Source organism: Mycteria americana, chromosome 3 (assembly GCF_035582795.1).
Source record: "Mycteria americana isolate JAX WOST 10 ecotype Jacksonville Zoo and Gardens chromosome 3, USCA_MyAme_1.0, whole genome shotgun sequence".
In the NCBI taxonomy this organism is placed as follows: domain Eukaryota; kingdom Metazoa; phylum Chordata; class Aves; order Ciconiiformes; family Ciconiidae; genus Mycteria; species Mycteria americana.
The window spans coordinates 105,367,834-105,382,710 of NC_134367.1; the positions used below are offsets into that span (position 1 = coordinate 105,367,834).

General features: G+C 39.1%; 1 protein-coding gene across 1 annotated transcript in view; it reads right to left on the reverse strand.

The window, feature by feature from the left end:
- USH2A (usherin) overlaps nt 1-14,877 on the reverse strand; it is a 396,442-nt gene that overhangs the window by 113,913 nt on the left and 267,652 nt on the right. The window contains exons 41-42 of the mRNA XM_075496427.1: nt 5,555-5,889; nt 2,127-2,249 (exon numbers count right to left, since the gene is read on the reverse strand). Coding sequence (XP_075352542.1) covers nt 2,127-2,249; nt 5,555-5,889 — 458 coding nt within the window. The remainder of the gene's footprint in view (nt 1-2,126; nt 2,250-5,554; nt 5,890-14,877) is intronic.

Consider the following 14,877-nt stretch of genomic DNA (forward strand, 5'->3'; position numbering starts at 1 on the left):
TGGAATTTCATAATCTCAAAATTAATTCCATCATGAAAAGCCCCCCACAAAACTACACAATCACAGAAACACAGGATCATCTTGTTCAAATTTTCACTGAAGCTGAAGCACTTTGGGATCGCTGTCTACAAACACAACAAAGGAAGATACAGTAAATGCCTAATATTTACAGATTTCTCTACAAAACAAAAAGTCGCTCACGTAGTATCTTTACTTTTTTTCTTTACTGCTTTACTATAGCACCCTATATTATGCAGCCATCCAGTCTGATTTTCAAAAGAGCTAAGTTTTAACAGTCCCACTAAGAAGAAAGCAAAGTAATGGGAGCTCACTAGCTCTAACTGTAACGATAGGCATTGTAGAGGAACGGTGACAATATACAGAACACATCTTATTTCCCTCTCTGCGCTTTCTGTTGCTTGCAAATGTGTAGTAGTTTCTTGGACATTGTAGCACAGGTGCAATCAAAGATGAATGGAATCTATTCTTGCAATTTAATGAGGAGAATTTGAGATTCATTTTTTGATCCATATTTCCAACAATGAAAGTAAAAGAAGTTTGGCTTAGCCTACTAGAAATAAAAAAGCCGTCCGAAAAAAAAAAAAATCATTATGAAAATAGAATTCTGGCAGGAATATAACAAAAATTCACTAATTCTGAGACATGCTTAAAACATGACACAAATGAAAATAGATGCTGATATATGGATTTTCTTTCTGTGAAAAACAAGGCTTGAATCTTTCTGCAGCATCTTCTCTCCAGCCACACACTCATCCTGAGTTGTTGACTGCAAAAACATAGCTGCAGGTTGCAGAACCCTCCCCAAAAGAAGTGTTCAGGTGTACGCGAGGGTGAGGCACACTTTTCTGTCTATAGCTCCTTCAACCCAAAAGGTCATTGTGCCTAATGACTTGTCACTGAGACCCTGTCAGAATTTATTGCCCCCTCTGAACTGCTAACATAACTGCTGCACACATCAGTGCTGCTGAAATGAGCTAAACTAAAACTAAAGGAAATTCTATGTAGAATTTCAAACATGGTTTAAGAAAGAAATGGACACTTGGGCAGGATTGGGTAACAGAACAGTTTCATGATCCATTATTGCAATGGATGGAAATGAGCAGTGACTTTCAGCAAGTGGGCAGTGACGAGGCAGAGGCAGTAGCCCTTGGCTTGGTTTGGTCTGTACAACAGCCTGGAGCAGAGGTCACGTTCTGCTGGTCACATCATGCTCAGGAGGGATGCTCACACAGCTTGGATAAAAGTAAGCGGAAGCAACGTACAGATATTTGAGGGACAATGACTGACATGCAGTCCTCATAAAGCACTCCAGCACGCCAGCACAGAGAACACACACATCCTGAAACCATCCGTGAATGTTTCCCCAAGACTTTACCTACAAAAAACCAACGCAGAATCCATGTTGAATCTTCTGTTACAGGTTCTTCATGTGTGTGTTTGCTTGTCTTAAGAGTGGTAGCCTTGACTTCGAGGTGCAGAAACTAAGGCTGATCAAGAGCAAGTGCCTTGCTCTGTACCACACAGTAGGTCTGTAACATACTGAGAAACAGAACCCACCCTCTGTTTCCCACCTCCCAACACTCTGCATTTAACTATAATGAAGCTAACACAAAGCTGCCCTTAAATTAGATCTCCTGAGAGTGTGATAAATACTGTTCCTGCCTTTGGAGATATTAAAGCAATTGTTAATTTGCATTTTCAAACCAGGTAAGAAAAACAATGCTGAAACCAAGTTTCAGATGTTTCCCAGCTAGGACTTCTCAAACATTCATTCTGCCTGTGCTATGACTTTGCCAACACACAAATCTAGAGCATATGTACACATAAATCTAAATGTTTTGATTGCATGAGCATATCAATGCTAAAATTTCCCAAGATCTTTGTTTTCATTTGTTTTTCAGAGCAAAACAATATATGAGTCAAGAATGACAGGCTAATAATAAATGCCTGCATATTAGAATGATTAATACCAAAGATGATGACAAAAAATATTTCATTACATAATTAATATGTTCACTACATAAAGACACAAGAAATACTTTGAACTATTAAACATACACTATACAAAATGCCAGCATTTGTTTTTATAGTTTTTGTAATCTCACCTGCTAAGACCCTTATCTTCATAAAACCACTGAGTTCCTGAGTAAATATTGTGCCACAGATTTAAATCTTCAGGGGGATTTGATGCAAGTGGTTGCTGGATTTTACGTCTCAGGAGCTCATATCTAACACAAAAGACAAGCAGAACACCAGGATTATCTCAACTAATGTTATTACACAAAAAAAAAATCAGGGTTTTCTTTTTTAAAGCCACACATTATTTTGTTTTTACAGCTGTAAACTTTCTGAGATAAACATTCTTTTTAATGTTTCATGATTTAAAACATTCAATTACTTAAAAAAACTACTTTGAAAATGGCAAATGAAGCACTTCCATTTGAAATAATGAGTTTATTTAATGATTTACAGATTTTAAACTTGTGGAAATGCTATGAAGATCAAGCCCAAATAGCCCAGTAACGGTGTCTCATACAGACTCGACTGATGCCATCTGATATGCACAGGCTGCTACAGAATATGAAATGACAATGTGTCTCTCTTGCAAACGTGCTGAAACATATAGCACTGCTATTACTATTTTACTGGTAGTAGCACCTTAAGTGTGCATTTGTGTTTAACGTGTGTTTGCAAATAACCACAGTGTAAAATACGGGTGACAAACAGGTGCAGAATGTTAACTGTTCCATCTGCAGACCTTAGCAAGGCACCTTTGCGTTTGGGTGGACGTTCACGATGTGAGCTTGAAAGACCAAACTATTTCATCCTGGTTTTAATTGGTACCTGCAGCTGTATTCCTGTCTCTGTTCCAAACAGCCGGTCAGCTAAAGCCCATCTTTCATCAGGTCAGCCACGAGACTGCCTGATTCGGACAACATGCCTTCCACCCATTCTGCATCACTCACTCTTCATCATCTTTTACACAAAACCTTTATGGAATTTATCAAAGATTAAATCACTTCTTGTCTACACCAACTAAAGGGCATAACATATTTTGCATTTCCTAATCATTCTGTGGATTACATAGAAAACTATACTCTAAATGAAACAAAATTATCTAGCATTGTTCAAAATCTTTAGGATTATTATTCTTTATTACATTTCACAGGCGTTTTTTAATTGGACTTTTGTTTCACTTTGATGGTTCTTTTTTAAGGCACCAGACGTTTGTACACTTCCTACCAGTTACAGAACCACTCTGGAATTGCTTTCAATGGTGGGCTGCAGGTTTAAGCAAACTATAGTTGCAATAGTGTTTCCAGTGATGCCCAGAAGGTAGGGTCATATACATATGTATTCACTTAAACACACAACTTGATTCTCTAAAGTGCTGAGCTGCTGTGTATCATCCTTTCCCTGCCCCCCATTTTGCAAAGGTGCTGCTGTTAAATTCCAGCCAAAAGTATGTGGATACTCGGGCAGATCTTAAAGACTCTCACTTTAGCTCTTATTTGTGGAAATGTTTCTTTCTGTGTTTAAGCATTCTGCAGAATGCCGTGGTGTGGGTCACCATCCTGTTGCAATGATCTTTCTGACCACTGACTTCATGTGTGATTTGACACTTTTCTTTTTTAGGTTAAGATCATCTCCAGTCTGATGAGGAAATGTTGGACAATAGCATTCCAGATTTGAGACCCTGAATTAAGAGGGTATTTAATAGGTACCGCATACAGTGATTTTGCATTGCTTTTAAACCAGAAATCAACTGAGAAGCTCTCTTACAAGAGAGCTGAGATTTCCTATGCTCCATGGCAGCTAGGACGTACATGTGTGACTTCCAACAACTTTTGCCCTTGCGTTTGGGGAATGATCCTCAACAGGTACAAGCAAGCGTTGTGCCACTGACCTTAGTGATGCCAACCGAATTACTGCAGAAGTTGGGAGTATAACCTCAGAAATTAAATAGTAAAAACTAATTAAACGCCAACTCTATCAAAACATTCAGATGACTTTATACCCCAAGAACAACTCTCACGTGAGTGCTTCATCAGTGTCAACAGAACCCAAAGACACATCATTACAGTTTTATTGGGAACAGTCCTGGCATATTCTGTCCAATGTATTTCATGAATGGTGATCATGTGTAAATCACCCCCACTGGCAGCTGCTGCTGCTAATCTGCTTGCTGCAGACTTCTTGCTCCATCATGCTGTACAGAGCAGCTGCTTCAGTGGTTGCTCTTGTTGAGGGCAGCATGGCACACCACGAAGGAAATGAAGGCTGCAGATGTAGGCTGTGCTGAATTACTTCAATAATCTATGGTAAAATGGTCATGTTGTTAACCCCAGAATAACAGAGACTGCTTTTCAAAAACTTCAAATTTTACTGTAGAGCAATCATCATTTCATTCCGTTGTAGTGTGCTCTAATTAAGCCTGAAGAAAGAGTCAAGCTACTGTGCTGTAATAACATACGCAACTGAAACGGCATTACATGATAATTATTGAACCCATCAGTGCACCTAGAAGAGAGCTACTAACCAGAACATATGGAGTACAGAGATATAATTCCATGCACAATGTTTCCCAATATGTTAAAGCACTAGAATGAAAGATTTGTTTGACTTTTTTTGATTGTGTATGTATAAAGATATTTATTTTTATAAATCTTCATGCGCTCAAATACCTATATTTTACGCACTCAAACACATTTTTTTTTATGTGTACACACACACACACACTCAGTAACCAACAGATTCAAGTCAAGACCCCCCATCCCACCACTCTAGACAAATCTCAGAAGAGACACCTTTCTCTAGTTCCTGTGGTGAAATAGCCTCCAGCCGGCTATACCCAGCACTTCCTTGCATTTCCCATTTTTGGCTCTGCCACCAAACTTTTAGCATTTTAACTTCCATTGTTCTCACACACTCTCTCATTTCCAATTTATTAATCAGGTAACTTTTGAAGCTTATTTCGTGTCATCACACTACCGTGGTCACTTTCTCTTCATGTAGAATAACCCCCACAGAGTATTGAGAAAATTGGATGTGTTAAATATTTATGTTCACAGGGATCTCATACTTTTCTTGTCATTTTGTTGGTGGAAAACATGTTGCCTGAACTGACCACCAAAACATGGCTGACGCTGCAGCCCAAACCAGTTATGACTTTGCAAATATCCTGCGCTTGCTCCTTCTGGCTCTTCAGCCAGCACTGATCTGGAAGACCCAGAGCCTTCCTGAATGTGTTCTGCAAAGTAAATGCCACAGTACAGACATCACACTTGCTTTAAATAGTCCTGACTCCTCATAAGTTCAAAACAGTTCAAAGCTCATCCTGCTATCTGCTTCTAAACATACCCACTTTCCATGAGTCCTGAACCCACTCATGGACTCCTGAACCCTGAAGAGGAACTTCAAAAGGTCAGAAATGAAGATACCGCATCATAAAGTTTGCATCGCCCAGAATTTTCTGAATCAGGTTCAGGTAAGGAGAAGAAAGCTGCCATCTCAGTTGCAACTAAAAGCTTACCTCAGATGAGGACCATTCGGCCTTAGCGGTGGTTGCCAAGAAATGGCAATAAAGGACTCGCTGATTGGAGTCACAGATAATGGACTAACACTCTGAGGAACTGTTGAAGGTGTAGTCACGCTGGTAGGCAAACTCTCTGTGCAGCCTCCTAGAAAGCCATCGCCTCCAGAACAGGCTATTACAGTGACCGAGTAGTTTGTATAGGGTATAAGATTAGTCACCAAATGACTTAACATTGATGAAGTATTCCCAGTAATGACAATTCGTGGATCAGGCATGCGAATCTCATAGTTAAGGATTTCACCATTCTGTATCAGAGGAGGTTTCCATGAGACCTGAAAGAGGAGAAAAAAAATGTCAAAATAACAGAAGTCTTTCAGTCAGAATGCAGAAATAGAGACACAACATGCTACAAATGGACACAAATGTGATCTCAAGATGTACTTCTCTTTCTTCATCAAGACAGACTGTGTATAACCTTTACCAGGTAACTGTAATTTGATTTTTAAAGGTGCATCAGTTAGAAATCTAACCTCCTTTAATTTTAGTGAGGGTTGCAGTAACCGTTGTAGCTATTGCAAAATCTGCTGTTTAGCTTCACCAGTAAAATGTGAATGCTCCACTTCACTCAGAATTCTGTGACATGTTCAGACGCAATAGCAGAAGTACAATAATTATCGTAAGTATCACTAACTGTCATTTATTTTCTTATGGTATATTGCCTGGTGCGCTCATCTACTAATGGGAGAGTAAAAAGAAACCTTATTTTGTGTTTGCACAATTTTCAGAAACGTGTAACTGCCTTAACTCCTATGAGAAACAAGATTTGTTGGCACTCTCTGTATGATGAAATATGCAGGTTTTCTCTTTTATTTTTCAGTAATAAATTACAATGGTAAATATCAGACAAAAAACAGGCACAATTTTCCATTTTTAGAATTATAAAATCATGCTGAGAAAACTATCACAAAACCCCCGAAAATTACATACAGAATTCATGTTATATATATACATACTGCTACACTTACTGTGGTTTTACTGTTACTAAACTGAGGTTAGAGGTTGGGGTTTTTTTAAGTTTTTCTTTTTTTACGTATATTATTCTATATAATTATTCTTACCAGCTCTAGTGAGGAATCACACTCAAATCATTGTACCATAAAGTGCAAGGATGTTCTCAATTCTTTTTTAAGGCTTTTTGCCACAGTATCATGACAGAGGGGACTTTAGACGGACACAATGAGGACATGTAACTGTATTAAGAATCTCCAAGTTTCATAAAGGTAGTTTAGTAGCATCTATCAATCCTTCCGCCCAGTGTAGGAATACACCTCCAAGTCCCAGTGTAGGAAATACACCAGCTTTGCTTTGTTCATCCCTGGGACTGTTCTCCTTGCCATTGACCCACTCATCTATAACAATTGCTGTCTCTTTTCCTCCCAGGCATGGGATAATTAAGGATTGAATCCAACATTGCAAAAAACACAGAACTGAGAAAACCTAGATGAAGGTATGTACAGAATAAAATGAACAGTGATAATATTGAAGTGTTAAATAGCAATACCGAGATACTTTAGTTTAAGTTGAACTTTTTCCTTAATTCTCTCCAGCCTCCAAAGTAAGTATCTTTAAAAAGGTACATGCACAATTAGACACGGCCATGGAAACAGAGAAGCTTGATTTATAAAATGATTTTTAAAGGACCCTTGGGGATTAGGAAATGTTATATCTTAGGTACAGAAGGACCACTTAGGCCGTCAGACTTGTAAGAAACCTGGCAGCAAAGTACGGGAGAAAGCTGAAGGATTTTGATAACAGAATCTGGAATACTATTAAACAGAGAATTAGAAACAGGGTGATCTTGAGTAAAGACAGCACAAACAAGATTATTGGTGCCCACATAGGAAAGGCTTAGCCCTGGCTAATTATCAAATGCTGTATCCAGATTTCTGTTACTTCTGGCCCCAAATCACGATCAAACAAATAAAGAAAATGCTATTGATGAAACAATGCAAAATTTCACAGAAGGTAGGAATTGATTCTGCACCATTCTGACGGACATTGAGCAAAACTCTCATTTTGAAGTAGTTCATGTGATCTAGCCATAAGCTTAGGAAACAGAGAAGAATGGATGATTAGCACAGACAACAGAAAATGTTGTTTTCAAGTGCAGGAGAAAGCATTCAGGTCAGTAAACTTCAGGTGAAATTTCCAATCCCAATGCTTTTTGTTGCTACCATACTGCACCCACTGGATGCACTGTATACGTCACAGAAAGAGGGGAATGTGCGTGGTTCACTTTTATTTTCAGGGACGTACCTTTGAAGTTGCTGGAAGAAGCACAGAAGACTTTAAGGTCTGACACACTACAGCAAAACACACATTTCTGCAACCATAATTATGTTAGTCTTTTTTGAGGTGTAGCACCTATCCTGAAATTCTTCCTCGGTGAAGTGTGACTTCATAAAGACAACATATTTGAGGTCTTTTTTAGGAATATGAATACAGTAAATCTGTCATTATCAGTGAAAAAACCCCTCTCACTTGTTGCTTAATGCAAGGTGGCTTCTAATAAAAGAACTATACGTCCAATGCTTTGGAAAATTCCTGGTACTACTCTCTCAGAAGAGAAAATTGTCCAAAAATGTTCACCTTGTATCAAATCTTGTTTTATTTCCTGGAAGAGAGGAGGAGTTATTTTTTAACATTACATTTTAGATGCCTAACTTTTATGTCTAAACCCACAAAATTCCTCTAATAGAACTTGCACAAGATTCACCATACACTGTCACCCCTTCACATAAAGGAACATTAACAACATGGGCAGGAGGACAGATGCTGCTCCAGAACCTCAGCTCCCGAGTTTTATACAGCATGTGCACTAGCTGGTAAAACTTTTAAAATCTCCCAGGCGTTACTTTGCAGCATTTGCACTAGCAGATAAAATACCTCATACTGTACATAACATAGAAGCTGCATGTGTCTTACACTGGGAAATTTCTCTTTTTTTTTTTTTTTTTTTTTTTTTCTTCTTCTGAGAGAAATGAAAACCAGGCTGAACAAAAAGAATATTCAGTCAGCAGCATGACACAGAATGCAACTTATTTTTGTCTGGGCATGGATATCTCATACAAAGATATGTAGATCAGTTATCGCTTTGGTTAGTATTCTTTTAAACTAGATAAAGGGATGACCAAGGATACTCACAGTCACTGCTGTGTCACTTGACCTGCTTTGAATTACATACGTCACCTGGGAATGACAGGACATGCAGTTTCTGGCAAACTTCTCTTGTCAGAAGGCAAGGGGCTGCCTGACCCATACAGTGTAAATGCAGCTGATGAAGCCAGCCTGGGTAACACACATGTGGCACTACTGGACCTCTTCTCCACTTCAACGTGCCAAGGTTTGAGGTAAGAGCTTGGCAATGCATGAAAGCAGGAAAGCTCACTAGACGGGCTGTGTTGGAAGCAGTAACAGTTTGTTCATTGATTTGAAGCTCAGCACTGAGACCATGAAAGAGGATGCCCATGAGGAAGAGAGAATAAGGTAACTACTGGGAGAGATTAACTGATTCAATGTAATGACTCTGGAAGCTGTCATTTAAAGATCAAAGCACCTTATTTTCTCCACCACAAAATTTAAAGAGACAGAAATTAGCCATTTTCCCCCCATTAAACAGTTATAACCTTGGAAATCTTTTTTTCTTTTTTTTTGACAGCAGTTGGAACCCTGCAATTTAATTCTGAGCTATGTGAAGAGAGGCATTGGCACATGGGTAACTATTTTACTGGTTCAGGCCTGGCTTCAACAGTTAGCTTTTAAATCAGTGTGTTTGGCTTCCTTTTATTCTCATTTCTCCTAGCTACTGCTTGTAACATCTACAAACAGAATGTAATAAATACACTACTGAGAGCTTTTCACTGCTGGCCTCAAAGCACGTTGTAAGTCTCAAATTGCAAGTATTATTATTCCAGTTTTACAGATGAAAGGACTAAATCCCAGACTAAGTCACGTATCAGAAAGAAGCAAAACTGAAAACAAAGACCTGCTACCCTAATTCTGCCTTCCAACCACTGGACTATAGTCCTCTGCCAACCCCCCAGCCCCTGCAAAAGTAGTTGGGAGATGAATTTCCTTATGAGTTCTTATCTACCTTAACAGAAATTATAGTGGGATTCAATCAAGAGCCAGTATCACACCAGAAAAACAAATCCTGACAGAGGTCACTGATAATTATTCTCATGCACTTTGCCCATGAATTACATCCAACTTCAGCAAGCACTACCACAGAAGAACGGCACGATCAAGTTTGCAGTAACAGATTGCTACTACAAAAACTTCTAGAAGCACTTAGCTTGAGTAGTGGAAAAACAGAAAGAACATTAATTTACGATCCTAAACACCTACTACAGTAAAGCGTTTAAGCTATATCAAAGGCAGGGGGATAACGCTGATGAAACCCTGATTAGTTCACCCCTGTATGATCTGTACCAAATGAGCAAGCTGTGCAAGAAATCACAGTCCTAAAATGTGGAAAACCTCTAGTGTGCAAGTTAAGGTTGTTCCTATGGGTGTTGGAGTATCCTAAGTCGCTCAAGCAGCACTTATGTGGGGAATAAACCAAGGTCTCACTGACCTTAGCAGCATTACAAGGCAATCTTCACACAAGGATTGATCGCTCCTAAACAATTTCCCCAATGCACCAGGCATACCTGCATAAAACTGGAAGTGTGGTGAATAAAGTCCAAACTCTTTTTTTCTCCCCAGCGCGAAGCTGCTACGTAGGCTTACTGCATCTCCCTTTAGTGTACAAGGCCTAGGTATCAGGGTTGTTCGTATTCTCAAAATTATGTTCTTAGGCAACTGCAGTCTGAAGCATTTTGAGAATGAAATAGCGACAGGGGGTTTTAACCTGGAAGAGAGGAAGGGTCTCCACAGCCTCATTCTCTACCACACAGTGATCTGCAGAGGTAAAACACTGAAGGATCACCTCCCTGTTAGTCACCAACTTCAGTGACCATGGAGTTATTACCATTGCTTCCAACGTTCTGTAATCAGAACTTCACAGGGCAGCAAACATTAACATGTGAGACAAAAAAACAACTCCAGAACATATGCCTATAGCTGTAATTCCATAGGAAGTGGAAAATAGATAAACACCTTCCTTTTCGCGGATGATACTCAAACTGTAACTACAGCGTATATTGCTTTAAATGTGTCTGTCAGTCATATCCATTCACAACAGCTGAAATCTTTCTCCCGTGTATTTTAGTCCCAGCCTATTTGCAGAACAACAGGCATTTAGCAGTCAACAGTCCAGCTTCTGAGCTAACGAAGAACAGAAGACAACTATAAAAATAGAGCCTTGTTTATTTGTGTTTGCTCACTTGCATATCCCATTTAGTAGTAAAATTTCAGAAATAGCTACTAGAAAAGTTTATCTCTCTGTAGCAGTAAATTATAATCTTCTGCAAAGAAAGAGTGCAGACTGCAGCTCTTGAAGATCCTGTGGACAGCAAACTGATGACATTGTTCAATCTGTAGGGTGGAATACCAGCTTTCTTTGCTGCAGCTTCTTCTATACAAAGAAAAGAATGGCAAGTGAACTGTAAATTAAGTGATTGCCATCTCTGAGGGTAACAACAAACATGAATGAGAATGGAATTAAAAAGCCTACAACCCTTCCTCAGTAGGGAAGTCATGAGGAAATACTTACGAAAAAGAAATAATCCATAGAGAATGAATGACATTGTATTAGATCAACATGCAAAAAAAGAAATTAGAAAGGAGAATGACAGTTTGGTGCTACAGAATCACCATGGCCCTTCATTATTAGCAGGCAACACATATAACATATATTAAGAGAGAAGAAGTCAATGAGATCATCATAATTTTCATTTTTCTCATTTTGCATCTAATCAAATTGCAGGAAGTTTCTGTAATTGACGTTATCATGAAGGAATAGCATGGCACAAGAAATATATGTCAATAAGGTACTTACTTCATCCAACCAGGATGAAACCATTCTCTTACAAGCTATCTAAGCACCAAAAAGAAAAAAATTTCCTTTCCCCTTGAGAGAAACATCAGGATTAAGTGCAGCTCATGCCAACTTCTATCTTGAGAAAGAAGTTATGCAAAGAATGACGGGAAATGGCTGCAGCTTCTTGTCTTATCAATGGTCCAGTTGGTGGCTCTGGCCAGCAAGGGAGAGCAACACAGGCAAACATCCATCAGCAAGTCTCCAGTTAAGCCAACAATCAAGACTACATCTGTCTTCCCCAGGCCGAAGCCCTCAAGGAACAACCACAGCAGTGAAAGGGAAGTCTTCCAATTGAAAGTTAAATGGCCAAAGTTGGAGAATTTGCATACTACAGTTAATTTAGTTCAGCGTACCCAGCCACATAATGCTTTTCCCACACAAAGAACTCCTTTAAATAATTATTCACTGTGTAAACCAGCCTCTTTCTCAAGCCACTCAACCTAGCTACATTCCCGAATGTCATATCAGTGTGAAGTGTGAGATTGAAGCAGCACAGCAATTGCAACCCTCACAAGAAAAGGAAACAATTTCTTTTATACTTCTGTACATTAGGGTATAGCAAATCTTGTGTAACAGGAATAATGTTCATGGCATTGGCATATACTAAATAAACGACTTTTGCAGTTGCTGAATACCTCCACTTCACTTTGGCATTTAATCAGCCACAAAAGCAGTTTATTGCACAGTATACTCCGCTACCATGAACATTATCAATTCAGCAAATATTAAAAAATATCATGCAGGTGTCACAGAAATGGGTACTTTAAAAATTATCGACAGCTTTACACTTTCTGTTGCACAAAGAAAGCAAGCTAAATGTTATGGAGAGATATCGGTCCATTCTGATTAAAATTAAATGTTAAAGGAGCACATACACATCAGAAGTGTTTATGCCAAGAGTGACCTGCTGTGCTGATATTTTCCTCCTTGCAGAGTGGAAGCTTTGGTCTATGAAAATAAGCTGTATGCTCAAGTGAGTACTATCCTGGAGCACTTTGAATTCTCCACATCCTCAAATCATTTATATTGATTCGATGACTAAATAAAGGAATGGAAATATGTTTCTCTTTTTTTGTAAATTCTCTCTGTTTTCAGGAGAAGTAAATATTTGCGCTCATGGTTTAGGGATTGGTTGCACTGACAGCTGAAAGCCCTATTGATTTGCAACCGTGGCTTGGTAAAGGAGCCTCTTGCTAATCTTTCCCACAGTGCCCTTCCGATACTTTCCGCTCTAACCTGGGAGGACAGCTCTCTCTAGGGCAAGAGGTAATTAAAATCTGCCTCCCAAAGAGATGGCTTGTTTTCCATTCTCTGCTTAAGAGTTACCATCGTAGACACTGAGTAAGATGAGAGCATTGTATAGCACAAGCAGATTCCACAAATTTGATTTGCACACTACACAGGTGATATATGCACTGCAGGCGTGGTGCTCAGGAGGGAAAGTATGCCTTTCTGGGACTCTCAGCAGGGTTTAAAAGCACCAGTGTAAAGCAATCCCAAACCAGATCCATCCTATTTCCACACAGGAAAACTTTTCAACCACTAAGAGGCAATCCTTGCACAACACTTCACCGTCGTTCTGCCTGTGCAACTAGCGTACTGCTGGGATGAAGGGGCACACGGGGTTTGCAGAGCAGCTATTCAGATCTACAGCCTAGTTTGAAAGAGCAGGGCAAAACCCACAAATGTTTTTAAAACCGGTGCTAACTTGTTCTTCTTGTAGTCTGCTAGCACAGAACAGTCACACAGGCCACAAGACAGCCTCAGCACCACAGCACAGCCCACTGGGGGGTCTCAGAGTCTTGCTACTCTGATGTGAACTTGCCATAAAATTGAAGGGAAGGGAAGACCACCACCACTAGCGAGCTAATCCATTTGACAGACCTGTAAGAAAACTCACAAGTAAGATGAGATCCCAGTCGCTTCCTCTGGTGCTCCCACCGCCCAACAAGCAGAAGGCGAGAAAACCACTGGGTGCAGCAAGCCTTGTCCATAATCTCTTCAGTTATGAAGTGCAATGAGCTCTTCTGCACCTATAACTTTATTTCAATTTTTTGCAGATATCATAAATAGTAATAATAAAAGCTAAAAAAATAAATCTCTTGCTGTCCTGGACAAGTAAGAAATTTTAAGACTTTTAAGATGTCTTAGAATCTTAGAAATCAGAAGCAAAGTAATGTCTCAGCCATGGAATACCCTCTTCACGGGAACTGTGCCAAGTATTCCCAACTCTCCCCCAATTATGATGACTATCAAATTAAACACCACTAAGGAAAATAAAATACTAGATAAATCAGAAGAATTTATGTCCGTATCAGCAAAGGATACCAATACTCTGTACACTGAGAGAGAGAATTTTTGCTGAAGGACAGATACTCAGAAAAGAGTATATTTGGAAAGGCATATACATAAGTCACTTTTCTCAATTAAATGCTGCCACCTTTTATTATTTTGAACATTTTAAGCTAAATATTTAACATCAAGAAAAACAAACAGTAAAACTGAGTCATGGAAATAAATGCATCCAGGCTTCAGCATCTTTGACAGAAATTAGTCTTAACAGACCAAACAAGCATGTGTCTCTTGGTGGGAAACACAAGCCTGAGACTACAAGAGCAGCAGTGACACACAATATGACCACCACTCATACAGAAGGTCATACAATGTAGACATTAAAGGGCTTTAAAGAGCTTTGAGTGTAAATGATTGACTGGGGAAGAACCAGGGAAAAAAAAGCAGTTGAACTCTTCGGCAAGAAAGGAAAAGAAATTTGAAAAGCATTGTTACATTGAAATTAAATTAATACAGAGTGAAGACTGCACTGCCTGATTTCAGGTTTCAGAAGGAATAAACGATCAAACTGACTTTCAGTATTGGTCGATTACTTAATCTTGGAGCTGAGCAAAAGACAATAAAATTACAACTGAGCACACACCTCTGATCTCAAGAAAAGACATCCAGTAAAGAATGACAAGACCTCTGATAACTCACAGGCTTTTAAAATTAGGATTGGGTGTTGACTGCACTTGGAGAAAGAAAAAATATGGGTAAGATATAAAATTATTATGCCCTTATCACATTAACTGAAGCATTAAAGGTTGCAGCGACTTCTTCTTTGTGCTCAGAGTTGAAGCCAATGTGTAAAAGCTCATGCAATAAAACGTGGACACGCGTGTAAGCATGCCATTGAGCTAGGGCTACTGTTTACTCAGCATTGCTGCTTCTGGTAAATCCATGAAAAATGCTTTACTATAAATTGTGGTGGATATTAAGATAT